Genomic DNA, 24,632 nt, shown 5'->3' with positions numbered 1-24,632 from the left:
CAGACAATAACCAAGGTAGAAATATGTTCAATGACAAATCAAAAAGTTTTTGCGATGAATTTGTTCTATTAAATGTTCTTGGAGCACTTCTCACATTAATTATTTATGACACTCTCAGCTTTTGACAATATGCAACAGTTAGAAAAACATTTTACTGTTGAAGAAGTAATGGAATCGCAGAGAAGTTCTGTACCTGATGTAACTGTGTCCACTGTGACTAGATATTGCATTGGCACCAATGATGAAATGTCACTCACAGCATCTTTGTTTCCACCACACTGTATAATAGAGGGCAGACTACTGTGCAAGCTCTCAGTACTAAGTGCCCACTTCCACACATTGCTGTGTGTGAATCCCATGCAACTAATAAAGTTCTAATTTTCACAATCTCTTTGATAACTGTGTAATCCCTGTCTCTTCAAACACAATTTTGTGCTTGTTCATAAGACTGTCTTCCACAACAGCAGATTTTTTTTAATTTCTGTACTTGATATGCAATCGGTGTTTGGTACAGCGCTGGAAAATGGTTTGAACAGACCGTCCCAAGTAGTTACTGCCACAGTCACAGGAAATACTGTACACAACTGGGACTCTGAAATCATGACTATATCCTTTACAGGGCACATCGTCTCTTGGATTTTCCTAGGCAGTCAAAAGACAGTTTTAGTTCCACATCTGTTTAAGATTCACCCTATTTTATTCAATGTTGTTCCACGACACAGAAGACCATCATGGATTTTGTTCTCCCAGCCCCAGTATTTTATTGGACATTGAAATGATACAGGCAATCGGTACATACCCCAGAGCCAGCCATCTTGTTCTTTGCACCACACTTGGTGCCCAAACATGACTACAATTTGATGTTTGTACCAACAAAAACAGTACTTTAAAGCAACCAAAAATTACAGACCTTCATGCTTCCTAGAGGCAGGTACATCAAGTTTATAACAGTGGTGTTAGCCATAATTTGTGTCAATCTTAACGAGTAGGTGTTTTGGCTGACAAGTAACCTTCTCTGTTATTTCCGACCACAGTTGAACTTATAAGTTCTTGTGTATAAAATGATTTAGACTGGTGCTGAAGGTAAATTGACTGCTGGTTTTTACATATCAGCATTTCTCTAGTATTAATGTAGTACAGGTTTATTACTGAAGAGGTATTTTAAAATTTTCAGAAATGCCACTTTGTCGTGGATGTCGATATAAGCCAGACAACCTCTGCTATATCAGTGGGAAGTTCACCTTTGTCAGAAATAGGAAGAAAATTTCAACAGTCATAAAGAAAGCATATAAACATTACATTGGAGTAGAGATAGGAGACCAAGATAAAGAATGAGCACCACATTTCTGTTGAGCTACATGTTACTGCAAACTAATTCAGTAGTGGAAAGGTAAAGAGAATGTGGCATTGTTCGCTGTGCCCATGGTGTGGAGAGAGCCCAAGGACCATGTTACTGACTGTTATTTCTGTCTAACAAAAATTCAGCATTGTACAAACCAAAAATCGAAGAGGTACATAGTTTACCCAGATCTGCCTTCAGTGAGAATGCCAGTGCAGCATTCTGACAGCCTTCCAGTACCTTCAAGAACTCCAGGTCAAATTCAGAGTGACAGTGAACTAAGTAGTACTGAAGAAATCACAGATGATGATTCTTTATATCACAGCACAAGTGAGTCATCATCACATTTGTTAACACAAGCAGATTTAAATGATTTAGTACGTGATCTAGGACTAAGTAAACAAAAGGTGCAGCTGCTTGGTCAAGACTACAAGAGTATAATCTACTCCACCAAAGTCCTAAAATCAGTGTGTTCAGGCACAGAGAACATGCCTTTATTTCCTAGTTTGCAACTGACAGAGCACTGACATTTTGCAATAACGTTGCTGGCCTAATGAAAGTGCTGAACTTCACCTATATTTCACAGGATTGGAGACTTTTCATAGATGTGTCAAAGACAAGTCTCAAGGGTGTTTTGCTCCATAACGGAAATAAAATACTCTCTGTTCCACTAGCTTACGCCAGCTTGACCAAAGAGAATTGCGAATTCATACAAATGATGCTAAATTCATTACAATACAACAAATACAAATGGAAAATATGTGCAGATTTCAAAGTAATTGCTATAGTACTGGGAATGCAATGAGGCTACACGAAGTATGCCTGTTTTCTTTGCAAGTGGGAGAGACAAGACAGAAATTCTCACTACAAGAAAAAGAAATGGCCTAGGCGGAGATGGAAAGTGAGCGAAAAGAATGTACAACATGGAAGTCTGGTAACTCCTGAAGATATACCACTTCCACCGCTTCACATCAAACTTTGCCTAATGAAACAATTCATAAAGGCCATGGATCCAACAGGCAGTGGGTTTGCATATCTAACTATCAGATTCCTCAGTCTTTCAGCTGCAAAAATAAAGGAAGGTGTATTCATGGGCCCACAAATCAAGGAGCTGCAGAAAGATGCAAATTTTGAAGCATGTTTAACTGACAAAGAAAAGACAGCATGGGACTGTTTCAAGATGGGGTCAGAAAACTACAAAGCAATGGTGGACGACATGATCAAAGTATATCAAGATCTGGGGTGCAATATGTCTTTGAAGGTACATATGATGGACTCTCATCTGGATTACTTCAGAGAGAGTTGTAGTGACATATTGGATGAACATGGCAAAAGATTCCATAAAGACAGTTCTACCATAGAAATACATACCTTCTATGTTAGCAGATTATTGTTAGAATATCATTTGAGAGAAGAAAGATTCACAATACAAGAGAAGAAAGTGATGTGCATTACAATACAATGGCTCATTTTTTGTCAATTTTCTGGAATTTCTTGTGTCAAATAAATGCTACACAGCATATACACAAAGATTACAGTCATAAAAACGTGAATTTGTTTATTGACTTTCACCTCATGTTTGCTGCACCATATCAGAAACAGAGCAGAGAAATAAAACTGTGATTACTCATAAACTACCCATGACAGGAAAAAACTAAAAATAGTTTGAATTCAGCACTCAAAGTACAACTAGGATCACAAAGAATTTATTTTTTCATAAATAGAAAAAAAGTTTTTTTTGTAGCATAGTGTTATCTACATTATTTATCAAAACACATAAAGATTTGTCCTGTAACAATAGAAAACATGCATGGCTCATTGAATGGCAGTCCTGATTTTATTTACATGTTAAGGTATATTGGATAATCACTATAGTTCAGTCTTTGTACCAAATGTAAAATGCATCTTACAGAAACCAAAAACCGCCTACATTATTTATAAAGAAATGTGAACAGTTCCCTATAACATTACAAAAATGGCTCACTTATTGGCACTACTGATCTATTTTACAGTTTAAGACACAGCAGTTGACAACTATAGTTTGGTATTAGTACCAATGTGAAATAGCACTGTAAAGAAATCAAAAATTGTATTATTTCTCAGAATATGAAGAGATGTTGTCATTACTGGTGTAATTTATGGGTCAAGGTACACGTGATACCAAAAACAAACTTTAGTTTAATCTTTGTGCTGAGCTGGGGCAAGGGACAATGGAACCTCAAACTAAGTGCCACAATGTTATTTCCAAGACAAATTGCCTTATTATTAGTTAAAAACTTGAGTTAGTTTGACTAAAACTGATGCATCACCTGCCAGAGTTTGATGATTAGGTGGCATAGTATGAGGCGATCAGAGCAAAAGTAAAATTACTGACTGCTCTTGGCTGGAAGTAGTGTTATATAGCATTTACACAAGCACTGTGTCCTGTGTTTTAGGGATTCCAATACTGGGCAAGCTGGCTCTGATCACTGGATATGTTGTACCATGATCATTGAACTCTGACAGGAGGTACATGAAAACCCACTGTTACACTTTTCAAGAGACTTGAAAAAAATGGTGTAAAATTTGGAAAGCCTGCAAGTCCTTCATCACATAAATAATGAACCACTGCACCAGTTACGTAGTTTTTCATGGCTAGCATGACACATTTTGAGAATTTATTCTTGTTGTCAAAGCAAATATTTACATATGTATTTTGTGCGATGTTTGTGTATGTGATATTTTGCATCTCTTACACAGTAATTGTCTTTTTGAGGTTATCAGGTACCATGCCTCCTCAGTTATGTAGAAAACCACATGCATGCAAACTATCACTCACATTCACTGTTTGTGAAACATCGCAAAAAATACTTTGTAAATATTTGCACTTGGCAATGAGAATAAATTTTCAAAACACATCTTGCTAAGCATGAAAAAATATGTAACTGGTCCTGTGTTTAAACCAAAAACATTTGAGTAACACAAAGTGACCGAAGGTGACAATTAGCGCTACAAATGGCCAAACAATGAAACACGCTAAATATGGTTTGAATAGTGCAAAGGTTTCGAGATGATCACAACAATTATGAAGCTGGTCATGCACAGTACAGGCAGTGTGGAAATGGTTGTGATTGGTGTTGATACCTTTAATTCAACAAACCTAGGTACTTCCATCAGTCACCACACCAAGTAACACATCACAGCAGGAGGAGATAAAGTACGAATTATTCTGATTTTTATCCATTTACTGGTTCAGATCCACTGAGGAAAATGCCCTGGTGTCAAGAAACTCCACCAAGTAATGTCTGTAAACACTACTTGATGGCCAACATAATTTTACATCAATTACATCAGTTCTTTTCTCCACAAACATATTTTCATAAAGCATAAATGGTGAGAAAATTGTAAGTATGTTGATGAAAAATTGGGCGCAAATTAATATTAATGGAAACAATAAAAAATGTCATAAATGGTGGGAAAACGTTAATTCTGGGAACATAAAAGTGGAGTTATACTTTATTGGTTTTAGCTGAACAGAGATGAGTTTTTGTGAATATTAAAAGGCAATTTATATGTGAAAATAACACTGTGGCACTTAATTTGGCATCAGTTGTGCCTTGCCTAAAGTGAGTACAGAGATCAAACTACAGGCATTGCAAAGTGTACCTTAACCTGTAAGTTCGATCAGTAGTTGGCAGTAAGTGAGCCATGTGTGTTTCTTACTGTTACAGAACAAATCTTTAAACATTCTGATAAATAATACATGCAATTTTTGGTTTTTTTAACGCGCTTTTTTACTTTGATACAAAGATGGAACGCAATCATCAGGAAGTGTTCATTCACCTGCAAGTAGATCAGTAATGGCAAAAAATGAGGAATTAGAGAACAAATCTTTATGCATTTTGATAAATAATACAGATGTATTACTGTTTCTCTGAAGTGCCTTTTTAAATTGGTACAAAGGCTTGTGTCTAATTAGCAAACTGAGGGACACTTGGACTGACCCACTGAGACAGACCACAAGCAACTAGTAGTTTTTGAAACAAAGACATTAATCTGAGTATTAAAAATGGAAAATAATCAGAAAAAAGTGAATGAATAGTGCTAATTTGAAACAGAAATTACAGAGTGTGGACAAACATTGATATTAAGTCATGTGGATCAGTCTTCTCTCATTCAAAATATTTTTCTACTAATGTCTAATGACAACATTTGGAAATGCTACTCTGCCACATAAAAGATCCATCAAGAGCAATACTGACAATACATTACAACATATTTTAGCCACACTGCTTATAAGTATTTCTGATTTGCTTATTTAATATCTTTGAGACTTGGTCAGCTCCAGAAAGACTTACTGCGTAGTTACACTGGAACGGTGGGAAGTTCTTGATCTCTGAAAGTGGTGTAGGTTGTCGTACCCACTGTATGGCTTGCCAGTTTGTCACCAGCCAGACATCATCCATTGCAACTATTGTGTCAAGGAATGCTTCGAAACCTTCCTTGTGATGAGGCTGTGTGAACCATGCTGCATGATAGAATAATCCAAATGGTGCCCTACAAAATATCAATTTAATATGAGAATTTTATTACAAATGATCTCCAAACAAAGCATTGTGACACTAGTTTGCTGACTACATCATACATATACTATTTTTGTTGTAGCTAAAATATCTTACATTGTATCAAGAACACTATATCTTGCATTAAAATTTGGTTCCAGAGACAAAAATGGTATGCATGAATTTTTATGAACTATCTGAATAACTTGGAAAATAATTTTTGGGATACATCACTGCAGAAAAGGTATCAAAAGACCTTGAAGAGTAATAGCCATTGTAAATACATTTCAACATCTATTGTCATTACTTACACCATGATTTACATTTACGTCACATACTAAGATCTACAGCCCCTGGTGGTGTAAAAAATTGAGCTCCTAAATCAATGCAATCAAAAGATATGGCTATTTATGTCTTACATTCATTTGCTGTCCGACTGTTGTCGTTCCATCTGTTAAGATATTTTTTTCTGAGGAATGAGTGGACATATCAAGTTTAAATTTATGTCACACACTAATGGCATGGTTTATCGTACCTCAGTAGCGTAAAAAGTTAAACGTCTAAGTCAATGCAGTCAAAAGATTGCCAGTTGTCACATATTTTGATACTTGCAAACTCACTTGTTAAAACCTATAGGGTACTATACCTATAGTCCTGTTGGCCTCAAATCATGAAATTTGTAAAGAAGCAATGTTTTACAGTACAAGTAATGGAAAAAATTCAGAACATTGTTAACTTTTAATCATATAACACAAAAAAATATTTCTTTTGTCAATTGTTATCCAAAACAAAAATTAAAATTAAAACATTCTTGGAAGTCCTGGAACTGATATGTTGTCAGTATCATTGTTGACAGCAGACAAAAATTGTCATGATTTTTTGTGGCTGGTTGCTGTCCTAACACCATCAACATTTGTCTAAAAATCTCTAGCCTAAAAAAGAATTACCTGAAGAACTACATGAAACATGATGTGTTTGATGATAAGTTCAGAACATACTGTAAGTCTTATTGTACTGCCAACAAAAAGAATTCAGCAAGCAAAAATTATATAATGATAAATTAATAAAAAATCATACAATGATAAATTAATAACAGAATCCAAAAATAAAAATAAAGGCCTTTGGAAAGTTATGAAAATGGAACATGGTACAAATAAAACTTTGAAACTGAATCTAAATGATGAGTCAACATAAAACCTAATAAAGAACTGCCATAGAGCCAGTACTCAACACCCAAGAATTGCAGGGAATACATTGTAGAATCATTAACTCTTATAATTAATGCATCCTTTAATAATGGACTTTTCCCAGACCACCTAAGGGTTGCTAAGTTACACCACTCTGCAAGATGGGACCAGGAAATCATGTAGCTAATTACAGGCCAGTAGCACAACTCAGCACATTTTCAAAAATATTTGAGAAACTGTTTTACAACAGACTAGAAAGTTTTATTAACAGATTCTCTTTAATATTACAGCAGCAGTATGGATTTAGAAAAGTTAAAACAACAACCACAGCAGTGTATGAATATTTCACACAACCTTAAAATCATTAGATAATAAAGAAATTACTACCGGTATTTTTTTAGATTTCTCTAAAGCTTTTGACATTATTGACCACACCATACTCCTTAGAAAGTTAGCTAATAAAGGTGTGAGAAGAACTGCAAACCAATGGTTAGAATCATATCTATCAAACAGAGTGCAAAAAGTTGATATGAAATTTGAAAAAAATAATACTAATGTCTATCAGCGAACTGTGTACTCCTCTGAGAAAATGCCTGTTAGCTATGGTGTATCACAAGGCTTAATCCTGGGACCCATACTGTTTCTGGTACATATTGATGAACATCATTCCAACCCTTCAGTAGCATGGATGTATGGGTAGGATCATTTTATGCAAGATGGTGCTCCTCTGCACATTGCACAACCAGTGAAGTGGCTGCTGCAGAGACATTTCAGAAAAGCCAAAATTATCACCCATCATTTCCCTACAACCTAGCCGTCCAGATCACCAGATCTTAATCTGTGTGACTTCTGGCTGTGGGGCTTTCTGGAAGGTGTCACGTTCAGTGCTCCAATTACAAACATAGATGAACTGATGGCACACATTGCGCAACACATTCTGGATGTAACCCCAAAGGCACTGTTGTGGAACATGCTGTTTCTCGATTTCAACTTGTGGCAGGAAACAGTGCACACCATATTTTGAACATATCTTGCGCCTGTCTCATGACAATTAGAAACTGATGTCATTTTGCTTTTCCTGAAATTCTTGGCCTCAGAACACTTAGAAACTGATTTTTCTCATCCATTGTGGTACAACCTTGCGAAACTAACAGTGCCACAACTGTTGACTGCCAAACTTGCTTAGTTCATGCACATTGGACAGTACAGATGGTGTAATGTACAACTCAAACCATAGCAGACATAGTCGTATTCATTTGTCATTTGTAGCTGACACCATTTACGTTGAGATGTTTACAGCAACATCTGTTGCTAAAATTTTTGTTAAATATTTTTCCATAATGTTTCCCCTCGTGTCAATACTATGCTGTTTGAATTTTACATCATTCCGAGCAATGGTCCTCTTTCTACAGCAATTTGAAATTGGAACTTTAATTATGGACACTCTGTAGTTTATTCCTCAAATCTGACATGACTGAACTTCCAACATCAAATTCATCATAAAGGTAGTTAAATACTTTGGCACCTTGAGATCTTCTGTGCTTTCTTAGATCTTGTTTGAAGGTACACTACTATAATCTTTTTCAATGTAAAAAAATGTTTTCACAATATTCTTTCCATGTTGCTGGTACTTTTCAGTCAGTATTCTTATCGCAAAGATAAGATCCATAGTGCTGCAATTCTTCTTGAACCCATGTAGCTCCTTCTCAAGAAGAGGCACCACTATTTTCCTAAGTCTCATTTTTTTTTCTTCAGTAACTTTAGAGTATATGTGACAGTGTGATGCCCCTGTAGCTATTGATCATTCTCATGTTCAAACTTCATCCTCTGCTTGATTCTCTTTTTTTATTTATGCTCTCTCATCTTTTCATTGGCCAATCCTTTACATCCACTGAATGACATCTGTCACTGAATGAAATCTTTCTTATTCTTAGTGTCCTGTGTCTACCTTTCCTCTTGCCAAAGATGTTTACCTTTTCACTGTCTTAATGGATTATTTGTAATTCCAATTTACAGTTTAAATAAGGACAAATATTTGCTTGGAATAAATTCATACCAATGGATGATTCAGTTGATGAAAGCCTGCCTCTATCTAAAAGTCAACATACAGCATAAATTATGCAATGATTTCTTATGACGCAAATATCTGTCAGGACATAAAAAACAACACAGAAAAGTTGGGAGCACAATACCTGTTAGTTGTATAATGTCTCTCAAAATTTTTTATGAGCATTTTATAGACACCATCAGCAGTTGGAGGGTTGCTGCACGCATCACCCATAGAACATCGTCCACCGTTGAGATCCTGCCACATTACCATGGGGACTTCCCAGACACCTGTGAACAATCAGATGTTTATTTATTCACTTCTCTTTTTGAGAGATACTCTGCAACTATGGCATGGACACTATGTAGAGGGAGAGAGAAGAGCAAACGTGCTAGCAAAGGTACATTCTGTAGAGTGAAGCAGGTGAAGAAATCCAAAATGTCTCTTTCTCTAACTCCATTTTCTATAGGACAAAGATGGATCAAAAATGATTTCGGTCTCAAAGTCAGCTTTTCCATCACCATTACCATTACTAAGATTTCAACATAATACTTCATGTTTTACTGGACATTAATTAAGTCAAATATTTCCAAAAACAATATCACAGATGAATTATGGTATCACTTACCAGGATAAGATCGTGTTGGACAAGGTGGAATCATACAGTCATGGAATATCTTGTAATCAAGAGTGTAAGGCCAACTGGGTGGGCGGTTTTCATACACAGGCATTGAAGAATCGTATGTGAAGTTTAAGTCATAGAGCATCTTGAACATTTTGTTACCACCAATCTGGAAAGATGTAAAACAGTTTTAAGCATTTAAATAGATAACTACTCAAAAAAATAGGAAATATTATCCTTATTCCACATTGATTATTGTGACAATGTGTATTTCATAATGTGATATGAACAGTACTTTTGCAGACAATTTGATCCATGAACATTATTTTCACTGCAAAATAAGGGTCTGCCAGAAATATGACTAGTCAGTTACCTCTTAAGTCAATCTCAGTGGTCTGTATACATGTGTGACACATTTGAAATCAGACCTTGTGATTTTTAGAAATTTGCTATACTATGGACAGTACTTGAGAAAAAAAGGAGTGGCAGTCTACGGCAACTGAATCACAAGAAACTGGAGAATGATTGAAAGACATAAATTTAAAAAATGCTGCCACATCTTTTTGGCTTTCAAAGGTCTCTTCTTTGAGAAAAAGGGAAAATAGGTACAAATTCAAATCCATTTTTTGCTCACAATACGTAATTTCAAGTGCATGGGCAATGTCAACAAAATATTATTACAGCATGCTGTTTCCATGAAAGCTGGTCAGCTGTGTATAAAACCAAAAATTTACCTCTCCAACTGGTCTTTGACAGAATCTCATCATTCACAATATTTTGTCTACTTGGATCACTCAGTTTAAAGTGAACAATACTTGTGTTTTGTATGTTAACTTTTCAGATGTCTCATTTAGTGTGAGCTTTTGCCTTTCAAATTAAGTTTTGAACCTCTTCAATAAGACTGGACTCACTGTCTGCACAACAGGCCTGGGATTTTTCATCAGCATACATAGTTATCAGATTCTTATTACTGAAAGAACTTGGTAAATAATTTTTATAAAATATGAACAGGAATGTACCTAAAATGGAGCCCAAGGCACAGCAAAGTCTATATTCCTTATTGTTTACCATCTCCTCTACAGTACTTTTCCATTGTCATGTATAATTTCTGTACACCATTATCAACCTCTGAAACACTTTTCCAGTGATTGTATGAGCTTTCCAGGGACACCACCCATTGCAATTTTTGATAACAGTGCACCATGATATACTCTGCTGAAAACTTTGGAGAAGTTTTCAAGAGCTCCTGCCACCTGGGTCTTTTAATTTATTTTTCCAAATACATAATGGACAATCTGTTGATGAAACACTAAATGAATGATCAGCTGACATCCTTGACTCTCAACACATCTGCTGTTACTGTGGTGAGAATGAATTTCCAATTCTTTACAAACAGAATAAATATGAAAGAATACCACACAGGAAAAAGTAGTGTAAAGTTCTGTAATTGCAAATGAATAAAATAATATCTAACCTGAGCATAGTGGTTATGATAAAAATCACCACATAAAATGGAAAAATATGTGCAACTACAGCATGGCGGCATTGCTCACCGCATCTCTCTCTCTGGTCAAGCTGATCTTGAGTCATAGCTCAGATCATGGAAACAAGTTTCACTATATGATCTGTTTGCCAAAGAAGAAATTGTTTCTCCTATGAATACAGAACAGACAAGAGGGAAAAAACAGGTGTAAATGCAGTGAAGTAGCATGCATAGAAGAAGAATTCATTTTTTATATTGGATCTTAGTTGCTCTTCCAGGATCATACAACAGCACACATAATTTTTGTTATGATGATTATTAGCTGTGGTAATGTTGGCTTCAGGCATACGTCAACTTCACCTTCATCTTTGAACTTCTTAAACTGTGTTCTCAAATTTTCCATCTAGAACCTTTGCTGGCTGTACCCACTTAGACCAAAAACTATACTGCAAGTACAGTTCCCTCTGCGTACAACAATAATGCATTACACTCATTGTTAGAAGCTGGTTCCGAAGTTTAACCAAAATATTCAGATAACTCATCAGAAGAATAATGGGAGCAAGGCAGTGGAACACAACCATTTTATGATAACTTACACAATATTAAGAAAAGGACATCTAAAGCCTGCTCTAATGAATGAAGGAAAACTCCAGAACAATTAGAAAAACTCCTGTCCAAATAATTTTGTGTTACAGAGGCTGTACATATCATATCAGAATAAGAATGTGATATTAGAAAATGCTCTCATAAGATAATCAGTTGACACAGGCATACTGATTATGAATATGGAATGAGGTGAAGCTCAAAGACTGTGAAGCTACACACTCTACCCAATACATCAATGAAGGTGAAGATGCAAGAAAAAAAAAGCTACAACCTTACAAATCCCATTACCCAGACACTTTTTCACTAACTATGTGAACAAATTTTTGTGATTCTATGACTCACTTTGACCTGGAATAGCTGTTAAAAAAGTGAGTAAACTGTTATCAAACTAAGAGCAGTACAATACCATCCAGTTGATATTGTATACTATAAATAATGAGGACTGTAAATAAATCCTGAGAGACCCAAGAAAAATACCTGCAGATGGTTGCTTCCTAAAGTTATACAAAAGTTTACTTGAAGTTAATATGGCAAAATCAGATCAATTACAAATTTTTTTAGCAGTTCTCCCTAATCACCATCATTGCTTTTCTGACAGGAGTTGCTTATGAATGTGAGAGCAATGTCAGCTTTTATTACTACATGCATTTTAAAAATTAACAACATTACAAAAGTAGTAAATCACACAATACACTTTAACAAACAAATCTCATGTAAATAGCATAAATAATAAATAAGGGTAGTGAAGCAGTAGGTGTAATAATGAATTGAAAAATAGGAATTTGAGTAAGCTTCTATGAACAGCATAATGAACACATTATTATAGCCAAGACAGATATGAAGTCAACGCTAACCATGATAAACACATTTATATGCCAATTAGCTGCCCAGATGAGAAGAGACTGAAAGAACATGTTATGACATAAAAGAAATTATTCAGATAGCTAGGAACATGGAAGATTAATAGTGTTAATGGACTGGAATTCAATAGCAGTAAAATGGAGAGAAGAAAAAGTAATAGGAGAACATGAGCTAAGGGGAAAGGAGTGAAAAAGGAAGCCTCATGGCAGAATTTTGCACAAAGCATAATTTAATCATCACTGACACTTGGTCAGCCATACAAGATGGCTGGATGCATGGAAAAAAGCTGCAGACACTGAATTGTTCCAGATTGATTAAACAATGGTAGGATAAAGATTTCAAAAACAGATTTCAAACTGTAAGACATTCCCATAGGCAGAGATGGACTCTGATCATAATTTACTGATTATTAATTGCAGGATAAAACTGAAGAAATTATACAAAGGTAGGAAATTAAGGGGATGGGACCTGGATGAGTTGAAAGAGCCAATGATTATAATAGAGTAATGAACATAGCAGAAGATGAATAATAGATCATCTTTAGATGTGAAATAGTGTAGGACGCAGAGGATCATACAGAGAAAGAACACAGCCCAGCGGAAATACTTTTACAGTGCACAATATATTGAACATAACTGACAAAAAATGAAAATGAAGCAGGCAAAAGGGAATAGAGATGTCTAAAACATGAAACAGACAGGAAGTGCAAAATGACAATGCAGGAATGGAATGACGAGAAATGCAAGGATGTAGAAGCATGCATAACTAGCATAAAGATAGATGCTATACGAAAATTAAAGATACCTTTGGAGAAAAGAGAAGCGACTATACGAATATGAAGGGCTCATATAGCAACCAGCGCTGAGCAGAGAAAGGAAATCTGAAAGATGGAAGGAATGTATAGAAGGGCTTTACGTGAGAAATGAACCTGTAGGCACTACTATAGAAAAGGTAGAGAGGAAGTCAGTGAAGACAAGATGGGAGATGTGATACTGTGAGAAGAATTTGACAGAGCACTTAGAAGACCAAAGTGGAAACCAGGTCCCTGAAATAGCAATGTTCCCTCAGAATTGGTGATATTCTTGGAAGAGCCAGCCATGACAAAACTACTCCATCTGGTGTACAGAATATTTGAGACATGCAAAATACTCTCAGACTTCAAGAAGAATGTAATGGTTCCAAATCCACAGCAGGCAGCTGCTTACAGGTGTGTATACCACTGAATAATCATTTTCATAAGTCATAGTTACAAAATAACCACACAGATTATTTACAGAAGAATGGAAATACTGGTAGAAGCTCACCTCAGGAAAGATCAGTTTGGGTTCTGCAGGTATGTAGGCTTACACGGGGCAGTGCTCAACCTATGATTTATCATAGAAAAAAGGTTGAAGAAATGACAGTGGTGACTGGACTATATTCCTTGAAATTCTAAAGACAGCAGGAATAAAATACAGGGAGTGAAAGGTTATTTACAACTTGTATTGCAACTTGACTGCATTTATGAGTCAAAGGACATGAAAAGGTAACCATAGTTGAGAAGGGAGTGAGATGGGGCTGTAGCCTATCCCCAACGCTATTTAATATGTACAATGAGCAAGCAGTAAAGGAAACTAAGGAGAAATTTGGAAAGGGAATTGCAGTTCAGGATGAAGAGAGAAAAACTTTGAGGTTTGCTGATGTCTTTGTAATTCTGTCAGAGATGATAAAGGATTTTGAAGAGCAGTTGAATGAAATGGACAGTGTCTTGAAAAGTGAAAAGATGAACACCAACAAAAGTAAAACAAGGGCAATGGAATGTAGTTGTATTAAATCAGGCAATGCTGAGGGAATTAGACTGAGGAATTAGATAATAAAAGTAGTAAATGAGTTGTGCTTTTTGGGCAGCAAAACAACTGATGATGGACAAAGCAGAGAGGTTATAAAATGTAGACTGGCAATGGCAAGAAAGGTATTCCTGAAAAAGACGAGTTTTTTAACATCTGACATAAACGTAAATGCTAGAGAGTCTTTTCCAAAGATTTATCTGGAGTGTAGCCTTATACAGAAGTGAAACATGGGCAATAGGCAGTTCAGACAAGAAGATTTTGAAATGCGGTGCTACAGAAGAATGCTGAATATTAGATGGGTAAACTGAATAACTAATGAGAGATATTGAATTAATCCTGAAGCATCAGGGAATACTCATTTTGGTAACAGAGGTAATTTGAGGTGGGGGGGGGGGGGGGTAAAAATTATATAGGGAGACTAGACATGAATACAGTAAGTACGTTAAATTGGATGTAGGTTGTAGTAGTTATTCAGAGAAGAAAAGGCTTAACAGGATGGACTAGCATGGAGAACTGCATCACATCAATCTCTGGATTGAAGACAACAACAACAAACAATAACATTTTGTTGCAAGTGCATCTGCCATAATCAAGCCATTTGAAGAATGTTATATTGTTTTGATGTAAACAAAAACTTAATTCTAGTGCTAAAGTGAAAATTTTGTATCTCTTTGAAATGTTTATCACATTTAAGACAATTTTTTGTCTCTCCTGTAAAAGTCATGTTTTGCTACTGATGTGGTATTGTTTTTTCTTGGACGATTGCAGTTGGTTGGTGAAAGCAAACATTGTTCTAAAGCTAGAACTGGAAGGGATATAAGATGCAAGATAGCAGTTGGATCTAATGCTTATGTTCTTGTTCATTTCCTCTGCCTTGTCTCTCCACACCCTAAATTTGGAGCAGTTTCTTCTCCTCATTAACACATTTACCTCTACCCTTATTGTTCCATTTCCTATACATTTTGTTCACCTAATAACAAGACTTTTTAATGTCCACTACATTAGAGAGATAATTTATTTTCTTTGTGTTTGTCAGTAATAGATGATAATTTAATCTGCTGTTAACAGTGGGATTATTAGAGACAGAGCATTAGCCCTCATGAGTAAGGGCTGACACTGAGTTGTGGAACATGCCCTAGAAAATGATCAAAGATTTAAGGAAATTGTAGAAACTCAAAAAAAGATGGCTGGGCAATTTTCCATAGAAAAGAGGAAGTTAGTTGCAGTAGCCTCATATTTCCTTAACATCATGAGGTAAGCTCAGTACAGGAGGTAGGATTATTTGAGAAAGAGTTTTGATTTGCTCTAAAGATTGAGTCAAACTTGTTGGCCTTGCAGTTACAATTTATTGTTCTCTCCATGCCACATTCCAACTGTGACGAAGAATTTGTATCTTTCCTAACCTTGTTTTCTGATAACGTAATCTTTTTTCTGATGCTTGTAGGTTATCTAAAATCCATTCTTTAGCATACTTGCTTGTTTACTCACATAGGTCATAAATATGTGCACATACATATAGATGTCAAAGTGCAAAGAAAGCTGTTTCAGTGATATTAGCTTCGAATTCAGTGGTTGATATCGAAAAGTAAGCATGTTGCCTTTGCCATGGACAGACCCTCAAGAATAGCTGTAATTGATGTGATTAGCAATAAATGAAGAAGGTGAATTGTATGGAACTATTGTGGTAGTATTCACATCTATGTGGCAGCCAATATGGATTGCAGTGCTGTATATATATGTGTTATCAGAGTGGCATGTGATGATTAGTATTTCATTGTGTCCTGCATAAATATCAATAGTCATTAGTTTGTGAGTCTGAGATGTGACAGCCTCATATGTATGTTTAAAAAGAATACATTTTTCTGCATTAACATTCAATGCTAACTTTGACCACAGTAGAACCTTAATTCACTTCAGGATTGGCGTGCAGCCCTGGGATACTCCTGTAATATCACCCTTTCTCTGATGATCTCTCTTGTCCATTAGACACAGTCACGAACTAACTGTAGGTTGCTCCCTGCTTTTTATCCTGATTTCTCCCATTTTTGTTGTTAATTAATTCAGTTTCTGTTGCTGTAAAGTATGTACTACTTAACAACCAGTAATAGACTACAGATCAGATTTTTTACTGAACGACAGATTATTTATTCACTTACTGCAAGGAATGGTGCCCGCATGCCTCTGACATCTTCAAGTCTCACACCTCCATACTGTGCTAGGATCTCACGCTGACCACCAATTTCCTTCGACCACTTTTTCTGAGAGAACTGTTCACCAAAACTGTGCCTGGTGAAATAATAAAGACTGTAGTCAACACCATAAGTTTAAAAATATAACAAAATCAATTCATTAATTACACTTTTGTGAAGCTGCATGAACTGCTTCTCAGATGAATCACAATGATAGTAAGTTTAATGATACTGAATCAGAAGTATGCAAATGGTAAATGGAAGAAAAACTGAAAATGTTGTTCTGTAAAAAGCTCAGTTATTTCCAGGGTTTACAGTGAAAAACTTTACAAATGAAATGTGTGTATGTTTCTTTTCAATTGTACTGCACAAGCTAACTAGCAGTTTTCAAATCACAGCTTGTTTTGTATTCATTTCACTGAGATTAGTTCCCCCCTTAAGGTGCTGGAAAAATTATAAAAATCTCAAAACATGGACCATTTCTTGAACTAAAACATTAGTGTATATGTGTATTTATTAGTTTCTCCATGATTGGATAGCACTTCTGCTCCACAAATGTGCACTGAATTAATAAATACCCACTGTACTTGTTAAACTGTTCTTTATTTTAGTCTACAACTAGTTTTGGCTTGAAATACTGAAGCAATTTTCTAATGGATATTGTGCCATGGAGAAGCAACATCAAACAATTTAGGAAATGGAATAGATATTGATTAATTTAGTACATTCATCTGGTTATTTGTGGTTAAGGCAAGAAGCAAGACAGCAAAACAAGTGCAACTCATTTGATATTTACAACAAAATCACACAAACATTTTGAAGAATGGTCAGTGAGCTCTGATGAATGATAATATTTAATCCAGTGTCAGTTCTACTGATATTCATCTGATCTAGAGCAATTTTGTTCCTTCACATCTGGCTTTCTCAATCAGTTTGTCAAAAATCCTAAAATTTTAGCATGCATCATTAATTCATATATTTTCTTAATGTATGGGCAATTCAAATTCAAAATATTTATGATATTTATGTAGCATTCACTGAAGCAACAGAATCTCTATTTTTATATTTATCATGTAAAAATATTACGTCTCATGGACAATTTATCTGTTTGGATCTCCTGGCACAATCTACACAACTATCATGTATCAATTTGCATTGCATCCTTTTGAAATACAATCAGTTTCTGGTTAAACCAAAGGGTTTGGTTTTTAGTCATTCATTAGAATGTTGCTGTTTCAAAAACTTTAATTTATTTAATTGCTCTGACTTACACTTAGATTTATTGTTAACATCTTTGACTATGATTCCTTTAGTAGTTTCATTATATGTTCTGTAAAATTGTATGTAATGTATATTATCTTTCTTATTCTGATATGAGTCACACAAACTTACTACCCATAAAGCACTTAGAAAACCCTTAACCCAACTTCTGCAAAAGCATGTAATTTATGAAAGTGGACAATTTACATCTTGTTGACAGATACCCACTGAAAATCACATTTCAGATTTTTCGGTTGTTCATTACCACAGGACCCTAATGAAAATTTTAGGTAAGAAAGGCAGATGAAAATAAAAAGAAGTGAAATCAACTTTTGAGTATACTTTCAGCAATAATGTGTACAGAATCATTAAAGTACTACCTGGAGGAATGGCTGGTGTTGGATTATGATTACCCATGATAATCTGTTCCAGTTGATGCCATCACACTATTATGCATCTAATATAACAGGATAAAATACTTGCTGGGGGGGGGGGGGGGCACACACAATTAATAAGTGCTCATGTTGTACAAGCCTTATCTGGTATCAAACATCACTGACAAACTGTCATACATCGTTTAGATACTGCTGGTCCTGTGAATTGAGATGTAAAAATGCACTGTCACATGTTTCCTAGAATCTGAACCATGGATCTCTCTTAGACTGCTTGTTTTCATGATATTTTGTTGATTAAAAATTTATGAGAGTGATTAAAATGAAAAACTTAAAAGTGCAATAAAAGTCCTAAAAGTGTACTATCAATATGGCACTTGCCAGGAGTTATCCTTGTATTTTGACAAATGACCAAAAGTTGGCAGCTGTTGTTGCATCGCAGGGAGGGAAGCTGCTTCAGTGTAAGACGGCCATGCTACTGTCGGCTTGTACTGTGTTGGAGCAGTTATTTGTGTTGTGGTTTTTGAGCAGTGAAGTTATTAAACCTATGAAAATGCACTGCAGGATGAAAGACAGTGCTGTGATTCATTTGTGTTCCTGCAGCAAGTGTACAAGTGGTGCAGAATTAAAAAGAGATGTATCACATGTGGAATATACCTTATATCCAAGCCATGTAATGTTGAACAAAAACACTGACACAGTGATAGAGAGCTTTTGTAGGAAAACAGACATTACTGTAAACAAAATAGCCACTATTTTGGATATTAGTGTTGGTTCACCACATAATATTGTCCACAACATGCTGTGATTCAAGAAAGTGACTGTAAGATGGATCCTAAGTCAGTTTGTTGAGTTGACAGATTGTCACTCTGATACCCATGAGGAATTTTGGGACTGTTACCAGGTCAAAGGTAATGGATTTCTGGATAGAACTGTTGCAAGAGATGAAACCTGGGTGCATTAACACCACCGTGAAGTGAAAAGACTGAGCTATAGCTCTCAAGAAACCCATTGACAGGAAAAGTCTTGCTCATTCTCTTTAGGGATGCAACAGGGGCAATTGTTTTAGCACTGTGTGTGCCACATCAGTCAACAGTTGAAGTGACAGATTGTCATGTTGAAGCCTGTGAGGAACCTTTGTGTCATTTCTAAACTGAAGGTAATGGTTTATGGACAGAATTGTTGCAGGAGATGAATCCTGTCTGTACTAACACCAACCTGAATTGAAAATACTGAGCAATAAATTGCACTAACACTATTCAAAACCTAAAAATTCTACATCAATCATTGGTAGGAAAAGTCATACTCACTCTCTTTTGGGATGTAGAAGATGTAATTTTGGAGTGTTACATGGAAAGGGGATGAACAGTGACCAGTAAATCATACAGTGAAGAGTAATTTGGATTTCAGATGTTTTGTTGCAACAGAACACTGCTCATTCCTATACTACCCATTCAGCTGTAGCAATAATACGGGATATGAAATCTGAATGTCTATCACAGCAACCTTAAGCACCAAACTTCACTCTGCATGATTTTTATGTGTTCAGATAGGTCAGAGAAGTGCTGGGAGGAGAAGCGATGAAGAGGAAAAACTGTGGTGCACAAGTGGATGAATTCAAAACCAAAACTAATCTTCACATGAGATATTCATCTACATCCAAAGTGATGGAATACATGCATAGCACATCATGGGAACTATGATATCAAAAAATGATATATCTGTAACTTTTAATTTTCCTGTATTAGCTCATTTGCATTATAATAAATATTTAAGGTTTTCCTTTCAAATGCTCTCATATAAAATACAGTTAATAAGATAGTGGATCTACACTGTCTTTCAGGTACAATTAACTGTGGATTTAGTCTGAAACAAAAATTCTGCAGTGCCACAAAAACTCACCAAATGCCTCTTTAATTTTATGCTAATCCACTAATACAAAAGATACAGCCATAAAGATACTGCCAGATAGGAGAAAGTAACATAAATATAGAAAATACTTGAAACAAACTACTTCTTGTGCAACATATTCATTCAGCGAAATCTGTCTTCCTCTTTATTGGATCAATATTGTTTAGCCTTGGTATCTTCCACTTCACATTTTCTCAAATCATGGTTACCTACATCAGCAGCATACATCTAATGTTGTTCTTATAAATAAAAATTAGAATAGGCATCTACTCTCTTGTAGCCCATTATATCTGAATAGCTGTCTTCCCTAGCTCTGTATACTCCTCTGATGTCTTCTCCACAATTACATGTCTAAATTGTGTAACAGATTTGAATTCCTTAATTCTGCAGTGAACAAAGAAATGTCCAGTCATAAACAATTCATTTAATGATTTTTACATGCCAACGTGGCAGACAATTTTGTAATTCGCGCCATATGTGGTGCTGCTTTGTATTCTGGTCAGAGATTTTAAGTACTTGGCTCTTTTTGGAAAAGATTTTAAAAAGTTCTCCTATTGTTTTGTTTCCTTTTAATAATAATGTTGCTGTTCACTTTTAATAATTTTTATGTGCCAACATGGTATACAACTTTGTAATATGTGGTGCTGCTGTGTATTACTGGTCAGCAATTTTAATTATTTCATTCTTTTTGGTAAAGATTTTAAAAAGTATTAATTTTATTGTGGAATTGTACGGTTACTGTAAGAATTGTTGTGTTCTTGATGGCGGGAGAACATTTTCATAAATAAAAAAGTTTCCTATATCCTGATAAGGCAGCCCCTTCCTGAGGTTTCCTTACAACAGTGGAATGAGTAAACTGCCAGATATCTGTATGCACTGTAAATGTTCACTGCACATTTTTGACATCTTCAGAAAGGTCATTTTTTACGTTGTTATGTAAGTTTAAAACAATACAACTATATTACACATCAGTGTAAATTTGGTTTTCTGCCTTGTAGGATGATTTGAAAATGGGTCTCAGCCTGAAACTAGTCATTGAATGAATAAAAAGTAAAAAATTTGCAACTTGGACTGAATTTTCATTCTAGTGATTAACAAAAGTTGCTGACCCAAACTACTCCAGCATGCTGGAAGTTCATAAATACATGTATGGTTTTACTACTAGATATAATTATGTGTAATATGGATTATGCTTGTTTTACTATCTTGCTTTTTGCTGTAAGTTAACAAACTCTATCTTCCTTCTATGTTAATATAATGAAAAAGATAGATTATGTATTTGATTACTTAAAATCATATTACTTGAGCTTAGTTTAAGTTAATTCACAGGCAAATACAGAATTACATTTAAAATAACGCCTTTAGCTCATTAGTGAAGAATACCCTTCATGGACATATAGTAGAGAAAATGTAAATTAGAGTTGTAATTTTCAGTTGTAGCAAAAAATAGAAATGTTACAAAGTTGTTAATAACAGGTATAACATATATGATTTTTTTCAGTATATAAAACATGCAAATGAAGTGCACAACACATAATAAATTTACACTGAAAAATTCTGAAAGGCATTAGACCCATCTGCAAACAGAATACATGACGTTTTGATATAATTTGATTGTCTTCAGACTTGATTTACTATGCTTTTTGAATATTTTCACTCATCCAGGGGTCTGATAAGATTGTATAAGTTTGCTTACTTTCTTGACAATTTAACAGGTATTAATAATGTGTTATTTAGGTTTATTTAAATTTCATTATTGCTACTTACATTTTAAATGGCCAGTTCTTGGGCATATTACAGATTATTCATTTCTATATATATGTATAGAGTGAGCAAAATAAAAGTGGTCTGGAAAATATTTATAAGACTGATGCAGAACTGACCTTTGCTAATGAATTCACCAATCAGTGCTGTCATATGGCTGTACGTACACAACTCCTGCATGATCTGTCCTGAATACTTTGCCATGTCATTACATTTGAGTGAGTGAGAAGAGTGTATGTGTTTAGTGACAAGTTGAATGCAACTGCAAAAGGTGCTCATGATAAAACAGGTGTGTTCATTGTTGAGTGTTATGTGGTGAAGTGTAATTCATGGGTGACATGTACAGAACTGTTTTTCCAAGAGTTTAAGACTGGAAGTCTTTAGGCAAATGTAACAATTAGTGGCCAAATTACATGAAATGGACTGTATGGTGAATGAAAACAGTGGCCACTTCCAGCATCTTCTTTGATGTTCATTAACAATAGTATTATTGTAAATATTTTCAGACCAGTTTTATTCTGCCCACCCTGAATATATAAAGAAAAAAGACATAAGCTGCATTAAAAAACCAACAGTAGTGTTATATGTACAAATTAAGCCCATACCCATGCTATTTACAGCTCAAGAATGAATTTTATTGGTCATCTTTGACTTACGAGATGGAATGTGATGCAATTTCATGACCTGAGGCATACAAGTTCTGCACATGGCTATAGTCAGTCCATTCATGGGAAACATAAAAGGTAGCTGCTATAGGGCAGCCATTTGGATTCTTCCTGCCCTTCTCAAACAGGTCACTGTACAGTCCCTTGTTCAAATCATTCGCAGAGTCGTCGAATGTTAGAAGCACAATTTGTGGGACTTGCTCCACTGGCATATCTCCTGTTTTTTGTATTGCAGATGGGATTTTCAGAGATTGGTTCAGGTTAAAGGTTTTGAGGTGATGGGAAAGTGGGTGCCAAAGGACAAGAAAGTTTATGCAAGTGTGTTTTGTTTTAATTTTTTGTAAAGGAAAAGCGCCCATTTTAAGTTAAAAGAAATTTAAAGACATTTCAAAATTCAGTTTTGATTTTTTTTTAATTTGTTGTTGGAATACAGTATTTGTGATTAAGCAAAATAGGGAAGTCCCAAGCAATAGAGTTTATATTTTGGGTGTTAATAATTATGCGCCACGTCAGAAGTTGATATTTCAATAAAGTAAAAGATTGGATAGTGGAAGGAACAAAAGAAAGGGTGGAGGGATTAAAAAAAAAAGAAAAGAAAAAAGACCTCTGTTAGTTACATAATAGCAGGAACAGCAGAAAAGAATGAAGAATGAAGCAGACACATAGTGCTCCATCAGCAGCAGCGACAGCCTGAACAGCACCTGCATTTATGAGATACTATTTGACTTCATATCAATGTGCATAATTAGATATTGTATATTAATCAGTAATGACAGAATTTTTGTTGACAAGGCAATCTGAAAACACCTCTGAGATATCTTCCTTTTGTACTGTTTAATTTAAATTACAAGACTGCATAATGCTATAAGCATTTATATTTGAGATTGAAAGGTCTATCAGAAACCAAATAATCTGTATACACCATTAAAGATATGTGTTAAGAAGTATATCAACCAGGTCTGATATTATTTTTGTATTGTTTTTATGCATCTATTTCTATGAATATATGTCTGATTCATAATTGCTGTTCCAGTTGCCCAGTGTTCAAACACATCAGATATTTTGTTGTTTAACTCCAACTTGGGGATCGCTTGGTAGGACATATTCTGAGGCATCAAGGGATCACCAATTTAGTATTGGAGGGAGCGTGGAGGGTAAAAATCGTAGAGGGAGACCAAGAGATGAATACACTAAACAGATTCAGAAGGATGTAGTTGCAATAGGTACTGGGAGATGATGAAGCTTGCACAGGATAGAGTAGCATGGAGAGCTGCATCAAACCAGTCTCTGGACTGAAGACCACAACAACAAACTCCAACACATCTTTGATGAAGTTTTAAGATTTAATACTATTTCAGTTTCTCTTGGTTTGTGTTACTAATCTAACTTATCAATGATGGTTCATTTTTCCTAAGATTTTGTTAAACTGAGCAACAGAAGTTGTGTATTCTCATTCCTGAAAATCTGTCCATATAGTTGTCAGGCAAATTTTCTCTTATGTTGTGACAAATATTTGCAATTTCGTTTTTGCAATGTGTAGATGGAGTTCACACAGTCAACTACTGCTCATCACATGTTTTATGTGATGCTCTGTATCAACAAAAGGCATTGGATTGTTTCCCATTTAAAAAAAAAAAAATTAAAGTGGAATTTTACATTTTTATTCAATGCAGTGGTCCCAAATAATTTCAGTAAAAAATGAAGAATAACCAGATTCCAGCAGTGATAGCAGCACTGCTGCTTGGTGGTGGCAGTCTGTGCGGATCAGGGCAGCATGGAAGTTGCTGCTGCAGTACTGAGTATTCTTCACATTTTACTGTCCTTGTTGATACATATCAACAAAACAAATGTCACACTACAATAAGTTTAGTCTATCATTTATTATCTGTTATTTATCTACTTCTATTAATTTTACTTTAAAAATAATTTTCTTTGT

General features: G+C 35.2%; 1 protein-coding gene across 1 annotated transcript in view; it reads right to left on the bottom strand.

Moving 5' to 3' along the window:
• LOC126248749 (uncharacterized) overlaps positions 1-24,632 on the bottom strand; it is a 340,818-nt gene that overhangs the window by 4,430 nt on the left and 311,756 nt on the right. The window contains exons 15-19 of the mRNA XM_049950088.1: positions 22,688-22,913; positions 16,672-16,801; positions 9,743-9,905; positions 9,260-9,404; positions 5,677-5,875 (exon numbers count right to left, since the gene is read on the bottom strand). Coding sequence (XP_049806045.1) covers positions 5,677-5,875; positions 9,260-9,404; positions 9,743-9,905; positions 16,672-16,801; positions 22,688-22,913 — 863 coding nt within the window. The remainder of the gene's footprint in view (positions 1-5,676; positions 5,876-9,259; positions 9,405-9,742; positions 9,906-16,671; positions 16,802-22,687; positions 22,914-24,632) is intronic.

This window comes from Schistocerca nitens, chromosome 1, assembly GCF_023898315.1.
Source record: "Schistocerca nitens isolate TAMUIC-IGC-003100 chromosome 1, iqSchNite1.1, whole genome shotgun sequence".
In the NCBI taxonomy this organism is placed as follows: Eukaryota; Metazoa; Arthropoda; class Insecta; order Orthoptera; family Acrididae; genus Schistocerca; species Schistocerca nitens.
This window is presented reverse-complemented; position numbering and strand designations above follow the sequence as displayed.